Source organism: Lissotriton helveticus, chromosome 3_1 (genome assembly GCF_964261635.1).
Source record: "Lissotriton helveticus chromosome 3_1, aLisHel1.1, whole genome shotgun sequence".
Classification (NCBI taxonomy): domain Eukaryota; kingdom Metazoa; phylum Chordata; class Amphibia; order Caudata; family Salamandridae; genus Lissotriton; species Lissotriton helveticus.
In genome coordinates this window covers 719,065,138-719,084,691 of record NC_136061.1, presented here as the reverse complement: position 1 = coordinate 719,084,691, position 19,554 = coordinate 719,065,138, and the positions used below count along the sequence as shown (strand labels likewise).

At 49.9% G+C, this 19,554-nt stretch overlaps 1 protein-coding gene across 1 annotated transcript in view; it reads right to left on the bottom strand.

Moving 5' to 3' along the window:
• Positions 1–19,075, bottom strand: part of KIAA1549L (KIAA1549 like) — a 730,284-nt gene extending 711,209 nt beyond the window's left edge. The window contains exon 1 of the mRNA XM_078680874.1: positions 18,928–19,075. Coding sequence (XP_078537000.1) covers positions 18,928–19,075 — 148 coding nt within the window. The remainder of the gene's footprint in view (positions 1–18,927) is intronic.
• Between the last annotated feature and the right edge of the window lie 479 nt (positions 19,076–19,554).

Sequence of the window (19,554 nt, the reverse complement as noted above, 5' to 3'; positions counted from 1 at the left end):
CATTCATTGAAGAACACAACATCCTCGACTCCTCCCAATCCGGCTTCAGAAAAAAACTACAGTACGGAAACCGCCCTCCTCGCCGCAACAGACGACATCCGCACCCTACTGGACAAAGGAGAAACAGTAGCCCTCATCCTCCTCGACCTATCAGCGGCGTTCGACACAGTCTTCCACCGCACCCTAATACGCAGACTCTATGACGCAGGAATCCAGGACAAGGCCCTCTACTAGATCTGCTCCTTCCTCTCCGGCAGGACGCAGCGGGTCAGACTCCCCCCTTTCCTCTCGGACCCCACACCTACCACCTGCGGAGTCCCCCAGGGCTCCTCCCTCAGCCCGACGCTCTTCAACGTCTACATGGCTCCACTTGCCCCCATCGTCAGAACCTACGGACTCAACATCGTGTCATACGCAGACGACACCCAGCTCATCGTCTCCCTATCCAACGAGCCCAACACCGCCAGACGCAACTTTCGAGAAGGTATGGAAGCCGTCGCCAAATGGATGAAAAACAGCTGCCTACAACTAAACACCAACAAAACAGAAGTACTCATCATGGGCCCAAACCCCGACGCCTGGAGCGACACCTGGTGGCCCACCGCCCTCGGAAACCCCCCAACCCTCACAGACCACGCACGCAACCTGGGAATCATCCTGGACTCCGAGCTCAAAATGGACCGCCAGATCAACTCTGTCTCATCTTCCTGCTTCCACACCCTCCGCCTCCTTCGTAAGACCTTCAAATGGATCCCCCTCGAACACCGAAAGACAGTCACTCATGCCCTGGTCACCAGCAGACTCGACAACGGCAACGCACTCTACACCGGAATAAACAAAAACCTCATCCGCAAGCTACAGAACATCCAGAACGCCGCCGCAAGACTGGTCCTCAACCTGCCAAAACACTGCCACATCTCCCAGCACCTGCGCACACTCCACTGGCTCCCCGTCGAGGCGAGAATCACCTTTAAGATGCTCACCCACGCACACAAGGCCCTCCATGGCACCGGACCAGCATACCTGAACAGCCGACTCAAATTCCACGCACCCCAAAGGACCCTACGATCAGCCCAGCTCTCCTACGCCGTGGTCCCCCGCACCAGAAAGACCAGATCGGGAGGCCGCTCCTTCTCCTTCCTCGCTGCCAAAGCATGGAACGCCCTTCCGCTCCACCTCAGACAGACAACATCGCTCCCCATCTTCGCAAGAAACCTCAAAACCTGGCTCTTCGACAGACCCCCTCCTTGATGGAATGGAACCTTTACCCCCCCCCCCCCCCCCCACCCCTAGCGCCTTGAGACCCTTACGGGTGAGTAGTCGCGCTTTAACAAACCCCTGATTGATTGATTGATTGTGTGTAGGTTTGAGGTTCCCAAGGTGCTTCTACGAAGAGCCAGGTCATCAGCTTCTTGTGGAACTCGAGTAGCGAGGAGGAGGCTTTGATGTGCTGATGGAGAACATTCCATGTCTTGGGTGCGATGTAGGAGATTGAGCGACCTCCAGTTTTGCTTTTGCAGATGTAAGGAATGTGTGTGATATATAGTGGGCAGAGCATAGGTGTCTGATGGGTTGGTGAAAGTGTATGCGGCTGTTCAGGTATTCTGGTCCTATGTTGTATATGGCTTTGTATGTGTGCGTGAGGAATTTTAATTGGCTATGCTTGTGAATGAGGAGCCAGTGAAGCTTCTTGAAGTGCGGTGTGATGTGGGTGCAGCATGGAAGGTCGAGGTTAAGTCTTGCAGCGGTGTTCTGGATGTTCTGAAGTCTGTGTAGGAGTTGTTTGGAGATTCCAGCATAGAGAGAGTTGCTGCAGTCCAGCCTGCTTGTGATAAGTGCTTCCGAAATGGTCCTTCGGGTGTTCTCAGGCACCCAACTGAAGATCTTTCGTAGTATGCATAGGATGTGGAAGCAAGAGATGCACACTGCGTTGACTTGAGCCCGTCAAGTTCAGCTTGTCATCTAGGATGATCCATATATTTCTTGCGTGGTCTGTGGGTGTTGGTCCTAGCTCCAAGGTGACCAGGTGGAGTCCCATGGGGAGGTCTTCTTGCCAAAGAACAGTACTTCTGTCTTGTCCGAGTTGAGCTGCAGGCAGTTGGTTTGCATTCAGTCTTGTACCATAGTCATGCAGTTGGTGAAGTTGGTCCTGGTAGTCGTTGTCTCGTCTGTCAGGGAAAGGATGAGTTGGGTGTCATAGGAGATGACTGTGATGTCTTGTGATCGGATGATGTTGGCGAGTGGTGTCATGTTGATGCTAAAAATTATGGGGCTGCGGGACAATACCTGTAGGACTCCGCATAATAATTGCTTGGTCTTTGATGTGAAGGGTAACAGTCTCACCCTTTCGGTTCTTCCAGTGAGGAAGGAACAGATCCATTTATTTATTTATTTCTGTTACTTAACATGGCGCACAACTCATTCCCAAAATAATATCTTGGCTCTGTATTGATCAGAAAGCTGGGATATCCTAACATATCTACATTTCTAACATCTTCTTAAAATTTGTAAAATTTGGGCAGGTACGAAGATGAAGAAGGAGTTTATACCAATGGTGAGGAGCCGTATATAAAAAGGTCTGCCCCCAAATCTTGTAGTGCGAATACGTGGAGTCTGCAAGAGCAATTTGTTTGAAGACCTTAGCTCTCTGGAGGGCTGATAGTAGCTAAGCCGTGAGTGCAGATAGACGGGACAGGCCTTGTACAGTGCTTTATGCATCAAGGAGAAAAGTTTCAAAACTGCCCTTTTTAGGTTTTGCCTAGCGAAAGCTGCGCTCTGCGCAGCTTTTCGCGCAGGCGAAATCCTGTTGAGAACTGTAGGGTGCTTTGGGTCGGCCCTCGTCATTGATTGGCTGGCTCCGTAAACGGAGCCTTGCCATTGGACGAGGGGCCTGTCCGTCAATGCCGGACCAGACACGGGGGCGTTCCTGACATTCTTTCCCTTTTGCCGACGTCACGCGACGCCGGGAACGCCCCCGAGTCTGGTCCGGCATTGCCGGCACTTCTGCGTCTCTCCACCCCCCTTTCCCGCCCCCTTCCGCTTGTTGCCTGATGCTGGCCTCGCGGCCGCGGAGAAGCCGAGGGAACAACCGCCGACGTCACCCGGGAGCCGCGCTGCCATTGCTTCAGGCTGCGGGAGGCTCGCCGGGCGACCTGCGCGGTGATTGGCTGCCTTTTTCCCCTCGGTTTGCGGTTTGTTGTAAGCTGGGCCAGGACGAGGCCGCCAAGAAGCTGCTGGGCAAAAGGTGTGCGGCCGCAGCGCTGGGAGAGGAGCCCACGGAGGAGGAGGAGGAGGCAGCTTCCCGGGACCCCCAGGAGGGAACGGAAAGAGGCAGACCTAGGGGACTGTGTGCACCGAGGTATGCCTAGGGGAGTGTGAGCGCCAAGGAGGAGGGGACGGGGGAGACAAACAAGCACGTGAGAAGCACAGGAGCGTGAACAGGTGCTTAGCAGCTAGGCTTAGCCGTCCGGGTGTGTCGCCTCGCGCTCCCCTCACTGCCTGTGGGATGTGCAAGCAGCTGGGCTGGAACTGGGACCCCTCCTTGGTGTTGGGGATTCAGCTGGAGGAGACGAGGGGTGCTGAGCAAAGGGGCGCTGCCGAACAGCCGTCTTCGTGCGCCTCTTCGAGGGTGAGACGACTTCCTCATTGTGTGTGCAGTTGCCACATAGCACCGAACCGTTAAGGTTCTCATCTCTATGTTTTCTCTCAGGGCTTCTCTTCTGTGATCTTCGGTGTCTTATGTGATATGGAACTAAAGGTGAAGTTCATAGGGACAGGCATCCCTCCCGTGATATTTTGTGACCTCCCGTTGAGTGGTCTCTTTGAGTTCTGTCTGAGCCGCCTCGTATGTGACTAAGAGGACTCCTATATGACGGCCATGGTGTGCTTTTTTTCCTTCATTACCGATGAGCTGTTTCTCGGCTCTCGCTGCTATCGATAATTCAGGTGTTTAAGTCCCGCTGTGGGACGGAGTGCAGGGAGCTTGGCCAAGTGATTCTTCTATGGTGGTGAAATCCCTCAGGCTGACTGGCCTGTTTTTTTCTCTCTCCGGTACAGAGAGATCTGAAGTTATGATCAGGAACTGAATCTCTGGCAACAGCCTTTTAACTTGGAGGGTGCTTTTCGATTTCTGCCCATGGGCTGCTTTTCTCGAGTGAGAACTTTCTTCTGAGAAGTTTATTCTCCGGATAAATATTTTGCTCATAGGCTGCTGCTCCAGCTTTAGGGACAGTCACGCAGGTGCTACATGGCTGGAGAGTAGTGCTTGCTGACGGAGGTCGCGTCTTTCGGTGGTGCGATCATATTACTAGATTCATCTCGATACAAGGAGAGGGCACACATTCCTTACCATATTTCTGTCTAGGTAAACATTCAGGTCAGTTTTAAGACTCGTTACATTTCATACTCGCCATATTTAGCAAAAGAGAAAAATATGCTGTCAAGTTGAAGGGTCCTTTCTCTTTGCACATTTAAGTTTTTTAATGCTGCTATGATGCTTCTTCATCGAAGATAACCTTCCAAATACAGGATCTGAAATCCAGCATGATCTGGAGCTCATTATTCCAATGCTTTTTCGTTAGTCTGCACAACTCAAACTGCAAATGGTCTCTATGCAAAAGACACTTTGCAGGAAACACTGATTTTGAGCCAACTTTAATTTTTTTAATGTGAAATGTTTATCCACTATTGCAGTTAAGCTTCGGACACTCTTCTGGCTCAGTTCTGTTGGGGATTATAATACCAAAGTAGGTGTCAACTAACACATGGCCTAATGTTGTTCAGTGGACTAGCAGTAGTCAATCAATCAAATCCTTTATTCGATCTTACACAGATCATAAAAGTATCATAAAAATATTTACAGTCACATTTTAGAAAAAAGACGTTATAAAAGATAGCTTAAATCCTGAGTCTTAAGAGTGCTACCATATAGATTAAGTTAAAAATCATTTAATCTATATACATAATACAGTAAAAATGTAAGTCAATTTTAAGTCGTCTTATGTGCCAACCTGCTTCCTCTTTTTAATACATGCCCATAGAAATTATGCTATCGAAAAGCACACAAACAAATTTTGCAAGGATTCCTGTTGCCTGCTTGTGCCTCCGTGTGCCCCTGTCGCCTGCTTGTGCCTCCGTGTGCCCCTGTCGCCTGCTTGTGCCTCCGTGTGCCCCTGTCGCCTGCTTGTGCCTCCGTTTTCGTGCCCCTGTCGCCTGCTTGTGCCTCCGTGTGCCCCTGTTGCCTGCTTCTGCCTCCGTGTGCCCCTGTTGCCTGCTTGTGCCTCCGTGTGCCACTGTTGCCTGCTTGTGCCTCCGTGTGCCCCTGTTGCCTGCTTGTGCCTCCGTGTGCCCCTGTTGTCTGCTTGTGCCTCCGTGTGCCCCTGTTGCTTGCTTGTGCCTCCGTGTGCCCCTGTTGCTTGCTTGTGCCTCCGTGTGCCCCTGTTGCCTGCTTGTGCCTCCGTGTGCCCCTGTTGCCTGCTTGTGCCTCCGTTTTCGTGCCCCTATTGCTTGCTTGTGCCTCTGTGTGCCCCTGTTGCCTGCTTGTGCCTCTGTGTGCCCCTGTTGCCTGCTTGTGCCTCTGTGTGCCCCTGTTGCCTGCTTGTGCCTCTGTGTGCCCCTGTTGCCTGCTTGTGCCTCCGTGTGCCCCTGTTGCCTGCTTGTGCCTCCGTGTGCCCCTGTTGCCTGCTTGTGCTGTGTAAATGTGTGTAGAGTGCTCTGTGGGTGTGTGTGGGGTGCTTTGTGTGGCTGTGTGTGTGGGGGGCTTTGTGTGGCTGTGTGTGTGGGGGGCTCTGTGTGGCTGTGTGTGTGGGGGGCTCTGTGTGGCTGTGTGTGTGGGGGGGCTCTGTGTGGCTGTGTGTGTGGGGCGCTCTGTGTGGGTGTGTGTGTGGAAGGGCTCTGTGTGTGTGTTTGTGGGTGTCATTTGCGAGAGATAAAGCTAGTGGCATTGTAAATGACAATGCCATTTATTTATGTTAAAAAAACATAAATAAAAATAATGTCAAGAGCAATGCCAATAGCTCTAACTTTAACAAAGGCAAAACCATTGCATTGTAAATGCTTGTTCTAATGGGAAGCCAGTGCAATTTTCATAAAATAGGGGTAGAAGACAAAGGTGCCAGCAAGTTGCAAATCAACTGAGCGGCTGTGTTCTGTATTACGGGGCGGCTGGCACAGCTCTCGGGTGGTGGGGGTGGGCGTAGACAGGGGAGGCATGGGCTGCTTTAAAAAAAAAAAAAGATTACCTTGCGGCCGCCAGGTCCTGCGTCTTCTCTCCTGTTCACCTGTGTCCGACTCCAGGTCGGAACAGGAAGCAGGAAGCCAGCCTCCCAGCCCTAAGCCAATCACAATGCTTCATTGCAGCATTGTGATTGGTCTGAGGGCCGTGACACGATGCTCAGCCAGGGGCTGGAGGGATGGGCATGTTCTCCAAGCAGGCTGTAATACAGCCTACATGGAGAACAGGGAAATGCACATTACTTTTTTGGGCGGCCCCAGAGGGCCGACCAAACAGTCATTGCGCACAGGAGTGTTCTACCACTCCTCCCCTGCAGCGCCGCCCACCACCTCATGCACTGCTGCAGCAGGAGGAAACAATAAAATGATAATAACATTCAGTTATTATCATTTTATTTTTGCCTTTCTTTGCTGCTCCTGGCAGTGGGGCGACGCTACTTCGCCTTAGCAGACGAGCCGCCACTGCTGTATTACCTGTAGCTTGGTCAGCAGGGTATCATTTACTGTTTCCAATAAAGCATTTTCATAGTCCAGGTGACTAGTTATAAGAACCAATTGGGAGCAGATCCTTGTATGCCAATCTCTTGGAGTCTTCTGATGAGGGCGGCAGTGTTGAAGGCCACAGAAAGGTCAAACTGGATGAAGTCCACTGTTTCTCCTAGGTCCAGGAATCAGTAAGCTAATGAGTAGGAATGACTAACAGATACCTTAGCTTGGAGTGCAGATGCCACAAATTCATATCTGCCAATTGCCACGCTTAACAGCATGCTGCATGCTGATTCCTTAGACCCCATACAACATTAGGAGCAAAACTAGTAGCCCCAGAATGCAACGTACTATGGACTAAAAACAGCAGGAATAGCTGAAGGTGTCATAGGTAACATGGGGTCACTAGGCAGCCATGGAGCAAGGGATTCAAGTGCCTAGAAAGAAGCACTATCTAAATGCAAATGCAAAACAATGCATACAGTTTATGTCTGTAAATTGTTGGGAAAAGTCTGAGACAGGCTAGCAGAGGTATGGGAATGGCTAAACGAGACCTGGATAGAGGTTACATGTTCAGGGCAATGAATGCCTGTTGTCTGCAAACCAAGTTAGATGAATCTGATTGGATGGGAGATATGTTGGGAATAGATGTGTGAGCAATGCATGCCAGAGAAGGGATTGTCATGGAATGTTTTGCAGGCGCCTGGGAATGTGGTTCTTACAACAATGATATCCTATTTGCCTTGATATCAGCGATCGTGCCCAGCCCTGGATGAACCTTACGTATTCCTCCATGTGGACCAAGTGAAGAGAAAGTTTATCATGGCCTATGAGATACTAAATAAAAACAGACAGGTGATCTCAATGTTCCTTCAGAGGGTGATGCTCATGCCCTAGCAGAGAGCTAGGTCATCTGGAAGTCCATGTCAATACTACATTAACCAGGGTCCTTAACATAAGTGTTGGTTTTACACCATTGATTCATAAGGGTTCTATCACTTTCACCCATAAGAACAGGGTCGTAGCACATGTGACCACATTCACCTCAACAATTTCTGGGTTTGTTTTATACCAGTCGACTCCCAGTCACCTGGAAGCCTGGGAGCAAACTGAGGACATTGGCAAAAAATAAATGAATATTTGACCCAGTTAGAAGATGCATCTTAAAGTGTATTCCTCAAGCAAAAGGGATTCACAGCACGGCTTTGTCAAATAATGGTAGAAGGTGGCGTTTAACACCTTTACTGCAAAGTGTAATGCAGTTAGTGCTGCTGACGGGAAATTGGTGTTGATTGGGTCCTCCAAATAGACAGTGCTAAATAAAAGTGTGCGTGTATTCAATGAGCTCTGAGCTCACGGCTGATGGCATATATGCTAAACGCGGCCAAGCGTTGCATCTGTAAGAGAAGAGAATGTTGGTTTGTGATCGCCATTGGGATTTAACCCAAATCTTGGAGAGGTACACACAACCCGGTTTCAAAGACACACTCCTACCATTAACATCAGCTTTAGTGACTGCGCTATACAATATAAAAAGTAATAACAGCTATTTGGGGGAAGAGTAACTCAATTCCATTGGTTCTATAATTTCTTGGTCTAGCAAAAACCCACTCGGGCTAGACAACGAGCGAACAGACTCCCGAACACCCTCAATAGTAGCAGCAGAATGGGATATGACCACATTTGGAGGATGGACGGCGCTCGGTGGTGCAGAAACAATTGTCTGAGTTGGGGTGGTGAACATCGGCTAAAGTGTCAGCCGTGTACTTTCCATGCTGCTGACATGCATTTTAACCCCTTCCATGCTGCAGCGATTTTCCCCCTGTGCTGCAAAATCGCGAGTGGATGGGTTTATGCCGGCCCCCAGCCGTCATCAGCACATGAGCACTGTAGTGCATGACGGATGGGGGCCGTCATCAGCATGTAGTTGATTTAACAATTATATGCTGTTATATTCATCTGCGGTGGAAAACCGCAAGAATACTGTGACATTCTCTTTTCACCTATAACTCGGCAAGAGTGTCAATAGTTAAAACCACAAAATAACCTACATTTACAGTCAGAGAATTCAACAGTAAACACAGATCTCATGTACAATGAATGAACGGCACTTCGTCAAACGAAGGTGCATGTCTAATGGAATTGTAATTTAAGCCATAGCAGATGCTTCACATCTAAGAAATAATAGCTTGTATTTTGTTAATTCTCCATCTAAACAGTATCAAGTTTAAGAACCTCTACATCCAGCATTACTGATGGCATGATTAGTTTGCACAGAGATATTCTGTCAGGGACCTATATTGTCAGTAGCGGTTGTGAAGCCACACAAAATAATACATGTGATCCATAACTATTCTTTGGAAAAAGAGAGAGAAACTGTCTCATTTAAACAGCTCTGGTCAAGTTTGCTGATAACAGAGATTTTATTTAAAGACGGTTTCTATAGCTGGACTTAAGGACTTCTAACAAAACAAAGTTGCAAGCTAGATGATAAATTTGTGAATTTACTGCCATTCTTGACAGTTCATTGATTATCCGTAGTGAATTTTGGGTCTCAGTTTAAAGAAATAGTATACAGAATAATCAATATAATGCATTTTTGAGCATTTCAGACAATTTTTGTTTTTATTTTGAAAGTAAGTTGCCAATCTCGCTTCTGGGAAAAGAAAGGGCTGTACACACAATAGAGTAAAAGGGAAGACTATCAAGAGGTCATTTATAAAAGCGTGGGTAATTTAGGAAGAAATCTTCATAGTGGTGTGGCTTTCATTAAAATTGACAAGTGTTGTGTCAGAACTCATAGCTTTCCAATACATGGTTTTCACACAAAAGGTGTGTATTCGTGAAGCAGTTTCAAAACAGTCGCTCTGTGACAATAGCTATAAAAACCACAGAAAGTAGTGGTCGAAGTTCCCCCAATGTAAATATGACTTTTCTGCAAAGGGTCACCATGACATACCCTCAAGAATCACTGTAACACATTTAAAAACACACTTAAGCATCAACCTGCCCAACAGGTATAATGAACTGTTGCTGAATCAAAGCTTCACCCATCTTTGAGTCAGACATAGCTCAAGTGTAAACCTCCCCAACAACAAAAGTGATCAGCAACAATGGAATACAGATGTTTAAAGAAGGGAAAGAAGAACCAATCATTTTCTACAGACAAAACAACAGTGCCATTCAGACCATCCCTTAACATAGCCTCAGCTTCTAGGAACATCTCCCTACAGAACCTGACGGGGAAGAGAACTATCACTGCTCCAGTACTGCATGGCCTCACTGGCCTGGTGTTAATAACCAAAGCACGAGCCGAGCCAGCCACAGATCCGCCATAAAAAGAGACAGCAAACATGATCAAATTAAGTTAAAATCAGTCTATTTCTTGAAACCTTGAGTACTTCAGTACCTTATATGACAGCAATATATTAGCAACTCTTTAAATTAAAGTTTTGAAACATGAACTTTACCCCACTGCCAATCCCTTGACAGCAGTGCTTAATTTGAGGCAATGCTTAACGGTGCTCGGCACCGGCACTTGGAACAGCTGCTCATTTAGAGATGAGCAGGAAAACAATCATTTATTAATTCAATACATGTTTAAAACAACTACTACCAGCCACCCAAACCATTTTTAAAGCTTGGGGGCCTTGAACAGTCTAAATTCTCACACTTGTAGCAGTGTGATGGTTAGTAGTTGTGTAAGTTCTGTAATTGGCAGCGCTTGCACTGGCAATGTCTGGGCAAATTGCGATGGCCTCATCACGAAGGCCCCGCCACTTATTTGTTTTACAAATTAGGCACTGCTTGTCAGCGCTGCCATAAGTGAATCAGAGGATGTTAGTTTCCCGCATGCACTATACATATGGCCAATACTGTTGTTGTGGAAGGAGTAACTGTGTGAAGTAGTGTGGCTCACTGGTTAGAGGCGGCAGACCCGAGAGCAGAGGACGGCCCGGGACCAGGGTTCGATTCCCGGCGCGGCAGGTTTCTGGACCAGGGTCAGCGGACTCGATAATTCTCTCGCCTCGGTGCCCACTCTGATCAGCGTTCACACTCGGCAACTCTGGGCATTAGCTTGCCTCATCTTCACTAACGGCCCCACCAGACCGCCGGGGATGCCTGGTCTCACCCTGGAGATACCCATTAAGGGACCATCTCTCAGGGAAGCCAGGAAGGGTTTCGCAGCGGTCGAAGCGCCTTGGGACCCTACGGGTAAGTAGTGCGCTATATAAATGCCTATACATTACATACATTACATTACAACAGTGTTTCCATTAAACCAAACACAAGTGAGTTTGTCAGACAGTGCACATCCTGTAATTCATTCCTTCCATGTGCTCTCTAATTTAACACTCAATCCAAGTGAGGCTCAGAGCAGCAAATTAATCAGCATTAGTTCAGACAATTTGAGCAAGCGAAGAAGCAGGGATTTGAACCCAGGTATCCACTGTGCAATCCAGCCACTGGAGCCATATCTCCTCTCTCGCCAAAGATCAAATCTTTGCATTCAGCTAGTTCAAGGCCTGGAGCAGTGCAGTGCGCTCAGTAAATATAGGTATCATCTGCTGGTGTAAACTGCAGCAATATGTGTATAAAATGTGCAGATGTCATTCTTGAAAAAGCAGAAGTGTACAGGAAGGCTGGAGATGAGTTGAATGTTAAAGTCACTGCTTTCCTCTGACTTCACAAACAGTAGCAGAACTGAGGGGGTCAGCACCCTAATGACGGAAATTACATCGATTAACAAAACAAAGAGGACTTTGGCTTCCCACAGGGTTGGCTCTCGGATTACAAGGATTCTGTGCGACTCGCGATTGCTGCTCAGCTCAGCTGCAGATACACACAGAGCAAACAAGCATTTACAATGCAATGGTCTCGTCCTTGTTAAAGTTAGAGCTATTGGCATTGCTCATGACATTATTTTTGTTTTTAAAACATATGAATAAATGGCATTGTCATTTACAATGCCAATAGGTTAATCTCTCGCAAATGCGAGACCTATTGCATTTGCACCCACACACACACAGAGCCACACACAGAGCCCCCTGTAAAGCACCGCTAGCTACCTCTTGCATCCCCGAATGCTCACCTAAATGTATATTAATCAAATTGCGCCGCTCTACAATCTGCCAGGTCTGACCTATAGTGCCGGGGTTGGACTATTTTGCACGTACAGGGCATGCGCAGAGCTCCGACGCTGCCCAAGCTTAAAATAGCGTTGACCCCCTAATTTCTGTGCACGTTCGTCTCAAGTGACACGCGTCGGCTCCACTTGCTCAGAGGCAGACCCAAAGCCACCACTGATCACTGCCACTCACGGCGGGCTCCCATGCAAGTCTCACTCAAGAAAGCAGAATGCCTGCACAGCAAAGGTACACAGGATCTACCGGGCCCAGAACCCGTAGCTTCCGGATAAACACAGTCTGGATTCGGAACTATTCGAGATGGACAGAGCGTGCAAGACGGCTTAACAAATGTTCCTGTCTGTGCCTCAGTTGTGTCTACACCGGCACTGCAGCAGCACTTGCCCACATGGTCTACGTCTCTGGGACCTACAACATCCTACAGGGGATACAGCAGCCTCCCGTAATGCACCATCACACCTGATCCTTGAAGCTTGATTCTGGCTGGGAGCGGAGGAGGTTCTCAGCAAGCTGTCTTAGTGAAAAGCACAGCCACAACTCACATCTAAAGCCACCAACCTCTGAACCCCACAGCATGAACACTGGTGGACTGGGAGGGAACAGCAGTCCTGGACGAAGAGCGAAAACGAGGCCAAAATGAACTAACACTGTTCAACCACTCCGCCGGTCCTCCGCCTTCAATCGCGCACAGGGAGACCGGCCACAAGGTGCACAGCCAACAACAAGGAGAAACAGCGCGCGCCCCACCCCCCGGGCAACCAGGCAAGTTGTCCGCCATAGACACTTGCACAAGTGCCACCATTGCCTACGCAACGTTTGTTCCTGTGCCTGAGTGTCCAGCAATATTGCAGTACTCTACCCAAATGTACCCTGATATCTCTTGTAACCTGCACACCCGTCACCCTTTCCTCCTGTAATGCACTGAATGCTGCCACATGCAATCCGATTCCTCACAATTGTCACCATTACCTCATGTGACATAACGTCTCCCCTGTAAGTTGATCACTTGTAAATATCTGCCCCCCTTGCACGCAACGTTTGTTCCCGTGCCTGAGTGTCCAGCAATATTGCAGTACTCTACCCAAATGTACCCCGATATCTCTTGTAACCTGCACACCCGTCACCCTTTCCTCCTGTAGTGCACTGAATGCTGCCGCATGCAATCCGATTGCTCACAATTGTCACCATTACCTCATGTGACATAAAGTCTCCCCTGTAAGTTGATCACTTGTAAATATATGCCCCCCTTGCGAAGCGCTCCGACTCCCTCACACAAAGCCGCGCTATATAAAAACGCATAAACAAACAAATAAATAAGGAACGGGGCAGGCGGGCACGGCACCAGGGGGGCCTTGGGAACGGAAAGGCGCACGAGATCGCAACCCCAAGAGACCCGCAGGCCGAGGAACAGACCGGACCGGAGGCGGGGCCGCACATGAAATCACCCCCCACCCCCTAGAGACCCGCAGGCAGGACGGCCACGCCGGGCCCATGTCGCACTGCCCCCCCAACACAGTCCCCCTTCCCAGAACCACGCAAGACCACATCCGCATGCAAACTCAAACACCTCCCCCCCAGGGATCCACAGGCTGAAAGACGGCCGCGCCGAGCACAAGCTGCACACATGCTCCAAGGCCCACCCCGCCAGCGCGACACCAGCATGAGGAGCGCACCCCCCTCACCACAACACGAGGCAACACAGTAGAGGCACCCGGCCAACCCCCCGCCCGGGTCCCTGACCCCGCGACCGCAATCCACCCCCACACCCACTAGGCAGCACACAGCAAGCGAGGAACAAAAGGGGGGGAACCCAGGACAGGGAAAGGGGGGCGGACCTGTCTCTCACAGCCGGAAGGACAAGCACTCAGCTGGGGCGGAGGACTCTGCGACTTCTTCCGGCGGCGGTCGGGGGAAATGGCAGAACAAAAGCTCCGCCATTTTTGCGAATCGGGGGCGTGTATTTAGCAGTTGAGTGACGGATGACGTCACGGCTTAAAAACTGCAAAAAACACGCTCCCGAATCGCAAAAAGACGGGGCTTGAGTGACGCCCCTCTCCTCCAAGGGCTGGCCTCTGTTTAGGAAGCCAGCCAATGGAGAAAAGGGGCAGGTTCAAGCCCCCATACTGCCAAAAACAAAAATCTCGGACTCCGCCCACTGCTTACGCAGTGCGACGCTAGTCCGAGTCCTAAAAAGGACTTTTTAAGATTTTGTGCACTCAGCTGTAGAGCATCAGCACCTACAATAACACCCCTCATTACTTACCCTGACCTGGCTCTAAGACAGTGAACGTGACGGCCGCGTTCTCCCCGGCCTGTCTTTTTCCTGTGGAGTACATAAACGAGGAGAGGAAATGAGAGCAGGAGCATCTCTGCACCGACAGACATCCTCTCCTCTCTGTGACTGCTTTTAAAGTCCAGACCCCTCTCTTCTACCATTGCTCCTTGGGTAAATATTCCCCTACTCTATGGTTGTTTACCTCAATGAGAGCTTGCATCTTTGACTCCCACTCGTAACCTCCATTATGCAGCCTCAGGTGTATGCACCCCCTTTCGAGCTCTCACAACAATTGCAAGTGTAAGTTTCTTCACTGTATCATGCTCCTGTCAGGTTTTATACACAGTGCTCTAGAGTCTAAAATCCTCTTGGATTATGTTTCTGACACAAACAAATTGTACTGAAATGAAGATAGACAAATAGCATCTCAAAATTCCCAGACTAGAAAGGACTCAGTAAAGTCACCAACGTGCACAGACTTCTTATGTGGGGATTTTAGCACTTTTTCTCTGGTGTCTCTCTTTTGCCTTAGGACTTAAAAAGAGGAACCCTTTTTTATTACACAGGAAAGGTACCCAAGGTGCTCTTGGCACCCCAAATTACCCTTCACATTATCTGTCATAGACCGTAAGCTGTAAAGCAGGACTTTTGCTTATGATATACAGAGTGGGTTTTTAGGTGGGTACCCTTTAACCATCGGCTTTCTTCTACCATCCGCTTTTAGTCATGGGCTTGGGACTTTGTTAATCCGGTCAGCCCAATGAAGTATTTATCGGTCATCTAATGCTATTTGCAGTTTAAATGTATCCTTCCACTTCCACTTCAGTGCTTACATTGAAATACATGCAAGACTACTTTACAACTAGGGAGCTTTCAATAGAGTTGGTCTTTTGTTTCTTTATGATTCCAATGTGCTTATGCCACATACAGTAGGACATTAAACCCAAACCTGCGTGCTTTGCCAGTCGGAGCCTACCAAGCAGCGCAGCTGCCTGGTTGCACAGACATACTGGGGACATGCTGGAAGCTTCCCTAGGAAGGCATTTCACCCTGCACTTGCCATTGGCTTTGTGTTTTGTATCTCACATCTGCTTGCTTTCCATCTCTGACTTTATTTGTTTTAGGCAGTCCAGAATGTCTTTGCCCCTCCCGTGGAGCATAGCTGTTTACCTTTCTGACTGGCTCCTTGGATTCTTCCGTAAGTGCTCGCTTTCTGAGTGCAAGGTAAGTGGCTTTATTTATTTATTTTTTGTTCACTAACACGTCATATGTCGACTTCCACCCTCCACCCCAGTCCCACCGCGCTTACCTGATTGGACGGGACTGGTTTCTACGCAAGTCTAGAAGGAAGCAGCGTACTCTAGTTTAAGTAGCATTTGCTCAAATATCTAGTGCGCACTTCTCAGCTTTTACTTCAGTACTGATGTGATAAGTGATGAAAAAGAAGACTAGTCTTCATCAATGAAGCATATATATACTGTGTTATTTGTAATTCATCTCTCCAGAACATCATAACAGAATTGTATAGGATCCAATGAAACCAGCACAGGGACACACATTCAGAGGATTTTTCCCAAGTAGCTTAAACTACACAGTATTATATATACAAATCCAGTGAAGGAAATCTGTGCACTAGCATTACAAATGAAAATCTAAGGAACCACCCAATATGATCTTTTTATCAGCAACACTCATTGTGCAAGTTTTGACAAAGTGGCTGTCTTTGTCAGAGAGTTTTTATAGCACTTGCTGCCTCAATGGAGCCTGTTTCTAAGCACCCCTAATCTTTACATATGAGTGACCAAGGGAATAAGGAGATTGCGATACCTAAAATGCTATTTCGTTCCAGTTAAATACCCATGTTACTTCCTTTGCAACACTTGGCTCGCTAAAGGGAGTGCAAGCAAAACAGAAAAGGCTTACCCCAGGGTGTGGCATAGGGACAACGACTCAGATACAACGCACCAATGTCAAATCTGTGTCTCTGCTAGAGAATAGCAGCCTAATTTAGAGGGTGGTATGGAATGAAGCCCTCAAATAACTCAACTCAGTCTACAACATGAACAGACTTCCCTCCACCTACACCCACCTTACATCCACCAGTCCCCTGACCCCACCCCAGCCTGCTGGCATCGATGAAGCCTTCGGCTGCACTAAACTATACTTTGCGACCCCAGAGAAAATCTTTACGAGTACCCATGGTGTACAGCATCACTAAAAACCATTGGCAAAGCCAATAGGTCCCTGAGGTACGCCTTATTGGATTTGCCAATGCTTGTTTATTACTCTCTCACAAGTGAGGAGGGCCAGATAGATGAGAGGTCGAAGAATCGGAAGCAGGCAGATTGTGTGCCACATCCTGAGCAGAGCCTGTTGGAAGTCGTGAAAAAGAAAGTGACTGTGATAGCAAGGTTGGAAGGAGTGCACGGAAACAGGGAAACGAGGAGTCTGTGGTGGGGAGCAAAATGCGTCGAAAGGTCAGCGGCAGAAGGGTCATTGAGGTGAAAACCTTAAGCAAGAAACGTGAAAACGTGGGACAGGGTCCCTGCAAGGGAAACGCATGTTTTCCCCTTTAAGACTATGGAAGCGGGCAGTGTAGTGGGGGAGGGGCGAACGCCCAACAACGATGTCACTGTGCACATGCTGCAATTGTACGGCTACTCTCCTAGCATAGCACGGGCCAATAAAGCTAGCACCATTGTGCCCAACCGAATGCATGGGGCACCTCGCCCCTCCCCCGGGCTCTGCCGGCAGCCTAGCCTGTGTGCATGGTTGGTTACCTGGTGACTAGGACATGAGGTTACAGCACAGGGCCGTGGCTACACTCGTGCTGTGGGTGGAGGCACGATGGGAACCACTGGCTGCCATCCTATCGCCATGGTTACGAGTTGATGTTGTGTTGCATAGAGTGACCCGTCTGGGCGCAGATTCGGCGCTAGATTACCTCTGCGAGACTCCAGTCCATCGGGGTCTCCATGAGACAATCGGGTTTCTGATCAAACGTGTCACAGTGGCGGAGAAATGTAAATGCACTAGAAATACAAAGAGGTGCGGTGCAGCATCGTGCGTTGCAAAAGGTGGCAGTAATGTTCCTGCTATGGAAGCAGGGTCTGCAGCAGCAGTGCAGTGGCAAAAACTACTATGTAAAGTCCCATAGCAACACCCGGGGGGGGGGGGGGTCAAGGAGCTGGCCTACTGGTGGGAGTTCTTTAAATCGATTCTGTCAGGTGTCAGGGGAGCTGCTCCCCGGAAACAGATGTGGGGCTGTGGTGAACCCCGTCCATTCATCTTCCAGAAGCGTCTAAAGCCAGGAGTGCGGCAGTGGCAGAGCGCCGGTGCTTCAAGGCACAAACTAGACAGCCTGCCATGCTCCTGTAACACTGCGACGTGACTGTGGAAACCACTGGCCTGGCATCCAACTGCGCACTCAGACCACAAATAACGCCAGGGTGCAGAATCCTCCTAATCTCCCCCACAAACCCCCCCCCCCACACACACACACAAACACACACAGATTTCTATAAAACAATTCACTCTACGGAAAGGGATATGGGCAATTAACAACACAGGCAGACTACACCATCGCGATGATGGAATGCTCAGCGCGATTCACCAATCTATCAACAAACGGATAATCTAGGGAGCATTCATTGTCTGAGCAACCATTCTGCACTTAGCGCGGGAAAGGGCAGGGGCGCCTTGACGCAGCAGGTGCAGCGGTGCAGGGGCCCAGAGCTCTGAGAGGACCACTGTAACCCAGTAAAGGCCATGTCTCTACTGCACAGCCAGGATGTAAGGGACCCCTTTCTTTGCTTGCACCAATGCCCGTGATGACACCCTTGCTACGCCACTGGGCACGGCGTGCTCTCAGGTAAACGTCCCTGTACTACGCGCTGTGGTGAGGCTGGAGATGTGCATTAAAGCAGTGCAGTTCTTAAAAGCAGGCTGTTGACTAACACAAAACGCAATACATGCAGCATGCTGTGTGGTGATATGTGCTGAAATTGCAAAACAGAATCGGTAGCTCCCAGGGCTGTCAGCCTAGGGAGCACTGAAACACGCTGACTGACACCCGTCCGTTTCTTGGATTTCAGAGCCCTCGGTTTTTTGCTCGACTACACGCACTTTCCGCTTTTATGCGACCCCAAAAAATGTGCTGAAATACAGCCAAAATCAGGCCTCGTTGACGCAGAGCGGTTGTATGCTGATAGCAATCCCTTCACACCTGCGCGGCCCCGGCAGGTCGGGAATGAAGGTGTAGTGACCCCCGAGGCTGCCACAAGCACAGCATTGTGTTCTTGTGTTACACTCCTCTTAGGACGCAGTCACTGATGGGGTCGGGGACAACGGGTACAATGCTGCCAGGGGACTCGATCGAGCGTTATCACATTCAGAGTAGGGCGCGGGAGCGTTCACAATGCATAGAAGGGCCACGATGACGTTAGATATAGCAGTATGCATCGACCACGGATGTCATGGCACCATTTACAACACACGACATGGAGAGCCTCGACTACTGAGCATTGCAATAAAATACACACACATTTGCCATTTTTGGGGAGCTGGCTGCGCGCTTTGTGGGATGCTCATCCCTGTTTCTTTAGATGGCTGCGCATCACATTGTCCCCTCATCAGGCACCTGCCCAGGGTACCACAGGCTGCGCTGGTGCTGTCAGCAGTGCCCACGTACCAACAGCCCCTAGGTCTGGTGCTGTGCATGGCCAGTGCACGCCTGGCACAGCCGCAGTGCATCGGAGAGGATGGAGCGCCAGCGCTGGTGTCTCTTACCGGCGGCCTCCAGTCCTCGCAGCAGCAGCAGTCCAATGCCCAGCAGGAGGTGCCAGGCTCCCCCGGTGACGGCTGCCCTCTGCCCGCACGCACCGCTCCATGCTACCCGCAGGTGCGCAGCGCCCCGTCCAGCCTCACGCGGGGCCATCTCTTGCCTCGGACATGTACGCCCGGCGCGTCCTGGCAGGCAGCCCCCCGCGGGACTGGGGCTGACAGGGGGGCTCCCACTCCAGCCCAGAGGTGCCCGCGCCGCTGCCCAGGGGCTCCAGCGCTGCAAGAGGAGGTGTGGTCACTTGGCGTCCTCTGTTGCTCGGGGATGCTCCTGTTGTTGCAGCGGGGAAACGTCCCTTCATTGAGAAAGAAATCACGTAGCAACCGGGGAAAAGCCAAAGCTCTGGGAGCCGCGCGATCACCGAGGGCCTCTGCTGGGGGCGCAGGGTACTGCACCGGAGCTCACCTGCTGCAAGCCACAGCAAGCGGCGCCAGGCCAGGGCCGACGCACACTGGAATACACGCAACAACGCCTCCACAGTGGGCCGTTTCAAGGCTCTGGATGGATCTCAAGCAAGCGCGGCGCTAGAGTCGGCGTCCGAGTTGCGGTGCAAGGATCGCACCCCTAAGAATCAC